The 6,995-nt window shown below is 35.9% G+C and overlaps 1 protein-coding gene across 1 annotated transcript; it reads left to right on the top strand.

Annotated features, from left to right (window-relative positions):
- Positions 1-913: 913 nt before the first annotated feature.
- Positions 914-6,371, top strand: LOC103418254 (butanoate--CoA ligase AAE1-like). Its single transcript, XM_070814152.1, has 2 exons — positions 914-1,150; positions 4,379-6,371. The coding sequence occupies exons 1-2, from the start codon at positions 947-949 to the stop codon at positions 5,810-5,812; spliced, it is 1,638 nt and encodes a 545-aa protein (XP_070670253.1). The 5' UTR covers positions 914-946; the 3' UTR covers positions 5,813-6,371.
- Positions 6,372-6,995: the final 624 nt, after the last annotated feature.

Here is a 6,995-nt window from a genome sequence, read left to right as displayed (position 1 = left end):
AGTTATGCTTACTAGTGTAATAACAATTCCCTTTCTCACAAAATGAAAGTCAGTTTCCAAAGAGTTTAATTCTAGAATTAATGTTGCACAAGATTTAAACACAGAGCCATAACACATGTCATATTACAAAGGGTGGTCGATCCACACACCATCTTTTACCTCCCACACACACCCCGTCAACTTTTGTCCTTTGATCATTTTCAATTCATTCGATCCGACAGTCGAAAACTGAGATTGGTGTGTGAAAGGTAAAAATGGATGCATGGATAACACCACCTTATTACAAAACATGTCATAGTTTATACGCACTTTAAAGTAAAAACTTGTTTTCTACTCGTACAATAAATGTAGGCTGAGTATATATACCCCGTGGTGGTGTTTATAGTAATTACATGGGATCAAGTAAATTTTCCAACTATAGCAGTTGTACATGGGATCAAGTAATTGCAAATACAAAGAGATCATTAATTCTTATTTTAGAAGAGCAGAGAGTGTTTAGAGATCATCAACTACGCATGACTGCATTATGCTTTCTTCCTTATCTGGATTACTCTCATACTTTATTTAATTATTTGTTTATCGTCCGAGTCAGACTCATGGAGACGAAGGAGAAGCATGTGTACATGAAGTCATCCAACATAACGTGTGGAGGAGGTGGATTGTCTGCCTTCTCATTTCCATACTCTTTCCATCCCTTCCTGTTTTATGTGGTCACGGTTAAACCATGTCAACATTTTATATTCCTATTACTTTTTGTTTTATTATTTTTATAAAAAAAATCAATATAAAATGTTGACGTGGTTTAACCGTGACCACACAAATAGTAAGGGATGAGAAGAGTATGGAAATGAGAGGGCAGACAATCCACCTCCACGTGGGTGGAAGAGTCCTATATATATTGTGGTTTTGTACTTAGCTAGGCAAGCCAGCTAGAGACGTAGCAATCATGAATAAGGCTAGTCTTGTTCAGTGCTCGGCAAACTACATACCCTTGTCGCCTATAAGCTTCTTAGAGCGAGCTGCTGTTGTCCATGGCGATAAGATTTCGATCGTTTACGGTGGAGTGAGATTTTCATGGCAGCAGACCCTTGAAAGATGTCTCAAGGTTGCCTCAGCTTTCGTCCACTTAGGCATATCTCGCCATGATGTTGTAAGTAGCATATTTCTAATATTTTATGACATGAGTACATATAGGGATTTCACTGTATTTGATTTCATTATATTTTAGTTTCAAGAATTGTCATATTAGTTTGTATATGATTTTAGAAATAAAAGTAAAAATTTTGAATGTTTCATATATATACGAATATATCTTTATATGAGTATCTCACTCATCATTCAGTAAAAAGACAATTTTCTTTTGTTATAAGTAGTGTTTGGCTTTTCAACACAAACTGGTATCTCAAGGTCTTCTAACAATTAAGATCACATTACACTTTGTTTTGAGTTTCATGGAAATTTGATTACCCATATAAGCCATGGCTATGGAGATCGATCTAACTTGCTAGCTAGCTGACGGCTAGCTAGTCACCAACGACTCCGACTGTAGTAAGTCAAGAATTGATTGGTTTTTATTTAGTATTTAATATTGATCATGATCTCAACGATGGACTCAATATTATAAGACCGATCTCAACGACGGACTCAATATTTTAAGACACAAATTAGTTAATCAATTCTGTAAGTCAATGGTGGTCCTTTTTTGTGAGTCGATTGTGCCAAATGACCAAGTCGCAACTTGATCATGCATCTTGGCGTGGATGCTGGGTCAAATGGACAATGCCCTTGAGGAACCAGGATCATGGAACCACCAAAGTAACATGCATGGTGAATCATCTGCCAATCTATGCATAAGTCAACTTTATATCTATATATATATATATATATAAAGATTTTTAGTCAAAATGATTTTTGAGATTGGCATAACTTTTCATTTTAGTTTCTAACCATGAAAATCGATATAAATAGTCTCTAAGTTTGTCCACCATAAATCATTTTAGTCACTCTGTACAAAATTTGTCAATATCCTCATTAAATTGTCACGTGAATGACCACATGACCACCTTTTAAGGATATTTTCATCAAACCAACTTCTTTACTTAACAAAGATATTGACTAATTTTTCACGGAATGACAAAATGATATATGATAGATAAACTCAAAGATCACTTCTATCAATTTTCATTGTCAGATACCAAACTAAAAAGTTATGCACATCTCAAAAATCATTTTAACTAAAAAGGCTTTTTTAGATAAAACTACACATCTCATTTCAGTTAATATAAAACACTTGCTAGCTAATAGGTTAGAAACAACTCTACGTACGCTTATATACACACAAACAAACAAACACACACACACACACACACACACACACACACACATATACATATACATATACATATATATATATATATATATATATTTGTTTCTTGATTGTTCTTTACACATATACATATATATATATATATATATATATATTTGTTTCTTGATTGTTCTTTACTAAGGGTATCTCAAATTTGAAATGAAAGTCTTGTACATAAATTGCTTTAAAATATGGAGTCTCTTTCTCTCTATTGTCAGATGTAATCATCTTTGGGAGGGTTGCAATGTCAGCTATCCTGATAAGTGGTTATAGTTTGTTAAGTTCTTAGTAAAGACTTAATGCCCGTTTGGAGTTGCTTTTCTGCGTCAACTTTTGTGTTTTGTTTTTTCCAAATTTCTTGATAGCTATTAAACTCTCTCTAGAATCTTATGATTGTTTTGAATATACAATCTAGACATGTATGTATGTGTATATATATATATATATAGTAAGCTAGCTTTGTAGTCGCTAAAGAATAAGATTGCATTTGATCATGAAGAAATATGAGAAACAGAAAAGCTCTCAATTCGTCATTGTTCTTTCATTTCTTTAGTTTCGACCATTTAGTTCCAATTCAATTACAACCTCTCACCCATTATTAATTGATTAATTTTAAGTGAAATGTTCAGTTCAAGTGTGTCATAGGACTCTTAAGTCGTTGCATGTAGAGAATTATGTGTAGAATCCACATGTACTCACATGTTTTCCTAACATGTACTGATATATGCTAGTTTATGCTCTGTCATTGAAATTGATTCGTGCATGAGTAGATGTTTGTTGTGTATTGCTAATTTTATTCCCATTTGTAGATTTAATTTGTGCGTTGTATGTGTGTTTATTTTCATCTTCCAGACCTCACTAGGCCGACAAAGATAAATGGTAGATAAAGACCGCAAAAACCCTTCCACTAACTTATTGAGAATAAGAATTCAATTGAAACACAAACACTTTGAGTCTTGACCAAACCGACTAAAACCCAAAAAGCTTACGTTGCATGCGATACACGTATTCACGCACTTCCAAAATAAAAGGGGTCTCAGACTCAGTTCTCAAACTTTCTCTCATATTCTACTGGTCCTGTTTAAAAATTAGCATGTTGCTAAAGCTATATATATATATGAGGCAGCACATCGACCAGAACCAGTGATATAATAACTAGTGTGACATACATAATCAAAACTTCTCTGTATCATATAATAAACCGAATTGGAGAAAGAAAAATCTCCATTAATAATCTTTAGTAGTTGGAAACGGTCATAAGCCATTTTAATATATCAGATAATTTAATATCGTCTTTTTTTATTCTTTCCTTGTTAATTAATTTGAAGTGGGATTATGTCAAAAGCTAATCACTTGTGTTGATGGGCTCTTAAATAGGAATATTAATGTAAACGTTTGAATTGTACTGCAATATTGCATTATAGAGGGTACTACATCAAACTCAAAGTAGTACACAGACCCAAAGATAACAGAAAAAGCTTGCATATCCTTTTTAATTACACTAGTTGTCTCTGTCTGTCTCCTGATCACAATCTTGAAAAGAACTTGAATACAGATTCCGGTTATTAATATAATACTTATTCAAAGCATAATCAAGAAAAAAAAATATCTCAACTGTAGAATACACATGTTTTTGTTCTCTCTCACATACCATGATAGAAAAAATCTGTGTGAGCAAATCCAACTAAGTGTTTTTTATTGCACAAGTGATCACTTGTATATATAAACTAATCACGTGTTCTAACATGAGTAGTGAAAAATAATATTAAGTAACAGTGTGACAATCACAAAGAAAAACTTCTCTTAACAAAATACCTATGTAGCACCTTAGTATTGGATCAAGAAATAGCTAAAAGTTCTTACCCGCTACATAAGATACGGTGATTTTTGTATAGCAGGATGAGCCAACACTTGACCTGATTACCTAAAACAGTGTATGTGTGTGTGTGTGTGTGTGTGTAATGTAACAGTAATTGATAATGATTTAAATGTTTAAATTTCTTCCCTGACCAGGTTGCAGCTTTTGCACCAAACATTCCAGCACTCTATGAGTTACATTTCAGCATTCCAATGGCAGGAGCAGTCCTTTGTGCACTTAACATTAGGCTGCACGCACCCGCATTAGCTTTGATATTACAACAATTGGAAGCCAAAGCCATTCTTGTAGATCATCAGTACCTTGAAGTTGTCCTCCAAGCAGTTGACATTTTGTCCCAATCAAACTCCAACTCCAAGCCACCTCTCCTCATTCTAATCCCAGAATGTGACCAATCATCATCATCTTCTCATATTGATCTTGATCTTCCATTAGGTGCCATAAATTACAATGACCTACAGGAACCAGCAGAACCCGGTTTTCAGATTCTCAGACCCAACAATGAGTGTGACCCGATTTCAGTGAGTTACACTTCTGGGTCAACAGGTAATCCCAAAGGAGTTGTGTACAGCCACAGAGCTGTGTACCTGAATTCACTGGGAGCAATTTTTCAGAGTGACATGAGAAAAATGCCTGTTTTTCTATGGACGGTCGAAATGTTTAGGTGCAATGGATGGTGCTTCCCTTGGGCTGTTGCTGCTCTTGGTGGCACCAATATCTGCCTAAGAAGTGTCTCAGCCAAAGCCATTTTTGAAGCAATTGATCTTCACAAGGTAACACACTTATGTGGTGCACCCTCTATATTAAACATTCTAGCAGATGCCTCGGAAAATGATCAAACTAGGGTTATAAAATCAAGGGTGGAGATTATTGTTGCTGGTGCATTGCCAGCATCGGAGATTCTGATCAAGGTTACAGAATTAGGGTTTAATGTGAGCCATGGATATGGCATGACCGAGGCTCTTGGACCGGCAATTGTCACACCATGCAAACCCAAGTTGGAATCTCAGTACAATCTAATGATGGAAGGTGTTGATGTGAAGGATTTGAATAGTATGGAGAGTGTGCCATATGATGGAAAAACAATGGGGGAGATTATGTTAAGAGGCAACACTTTGATGTTGGGATATCTGAAAAACTCAAACCCTAATCATGAAGTTTTCAAGGGCGGATGGTATAGGACTGGTGATCTGGCAGTTCGGCATTCAGATGGGTACATTCAGATGAAAGATAGGGCAAGGGACATTATAATTTCTGGTGGGGAGTCTATAAGCACACTTGAGGTGGAGGCAGTTTTGCTGACTCATCCACAAGTTTTGGAGGCTGCTGTTGTGGGGAAACATGATGAGGTTTTGGGGGAGACTCCTTGTGCTTTTGTGAAGTTGAAGGAGGGTTTTGGTGGTGGTGGTGGTGAAGAAAGTTGTAAAGAGATTGTGAAGTTTTGTGAGGAGAAATTGCCTGTTTTTATGGTTCCACAAGCTTTCGTGTTTGGGGATTTGCCTAATTCTACTGGGAGAGTACAAAAGTTTGTTCTAAAGAAGAAGGCCAATCTTGTGGGAAGCCAAGAATAAGATGCCTAATCTCTTCTATGGACACTGGTAACAGGTTTGTTGTAGACTCTTTGTTATATATGCATGAAGCTTCAAGAATTTGGGATACGAATGATTTGGGTTCAGGTAAAGATTTCTCTGGAGAAGGCTCCTTGGACCTCAGCACAGCTCTCTAAAGGATTGGTACTTTGGATGTGTGGTAGGGTTCTTGCTTGTTGATGTACTACAAGAGGAGAACAAAGTTAGTTCTGAAAAGTGCCTTTATAGGGCTTTAGGTGTAAGCCTTGAGGCTCGCAATCAAAACTAACTAAGTGCTTAGGCGTGCCACTACTATCTCAGTATAGCAAATGTTGAACAAGTGTGTTTTATGTTGATTACTTACGCCCCAAGTTACATCAACTTCTTATTATCAAATGATTGTCATAGATGGGTTAAGTTTGTATTAAGTTATTTTTCTTACCTTGTAAACAAGGACTTTTAGTTCATGGTCTTGTATGTTTGAATGAAGGGAGTTCAAAGCCCCTTATGTCATGTGTTTGGTTTCAAATTACTTTTAATGAAAATATATCCATCAAGCTAACCATATCCAGATGCAAATAAAACTCTTAAAACAGAAAAACAGGTGGAAACAACTTGAATACATGCTGGATAATGCATTAAGCAATAGATCTACTAATTTAGAAAGTAAACAAATAGTTTCAGGCAAGATTTAACCTTGTCTGGTAAGGTTGAACTTCTTGCAGTCACTTCTCTTTGAATTTACAGGGTTTATATGCTAAAAAGGGATGGATGGTAAACAAGTTTACACGAGAGAATCGATACTACAACACTAAGGGAGGTAGTAAAGCTTTTATACTAGACAAGAGATAGCTTTTTTCAGCTTTTGGATGCTAAAAATGACTGAATCTGGGTTGATTTTAGCTTTTGGATGCAAATCTGGCTTGAAAGCAGAGTTTGTCTCTTCTTCCTTTTATAGGTAGTTTGGCCTAGTTGCTATAACTTTTGCTCTTGCTCGAAAACACTTGGAAGGTAGTGAGTCATCGACTTTTTACTTGTAATGCCACTAGAAAGTGTTCTTTGGATGATAGTAAGTTAGTCTCCATCACTTATCACTTCACTCATAGACACGTGGCTTGTTTTTTGGCTGAGAAGGCTTCAGTTTATTCATGGGCTTGAACTGGGCTTCGGGCAAGTCTTCCTTTAA

This window comes from Malus domestica, chromosome 15 (genome assembly GCF_042453785.1).
Source record: "Malus domestica chromosome 15, GDT2T_hap1".
NCBI classification, from domain to species: domain Eukaryota; kingdom Viridiplantae; phylum Streptophyta; class Magnoliopsida; order Rosales; family Rosaceae; genus Malus; species Malus domestica.
The sequence above is the reverse complement of the archived record's forward strand: the minus strand, read 5'-3'. Positions and strand labels throughout refer to the sequence as shown.

Coding starts and splice junctions, on each gene's coding strand:
- LOC103418254 (XM_070814152.1), top strand. CDS start 947: ATGAATAAGGCTAGTCTTGTTCAGTGCTCGGCAAACTACATACCCTTG. Junction 1,151..4,378: donor GCATATCTCGCCATGATGTT/GTAAGTAGCATA, acceptor TTCCCTGACCAG/GTTGCAGCTTTTGCACCAAA.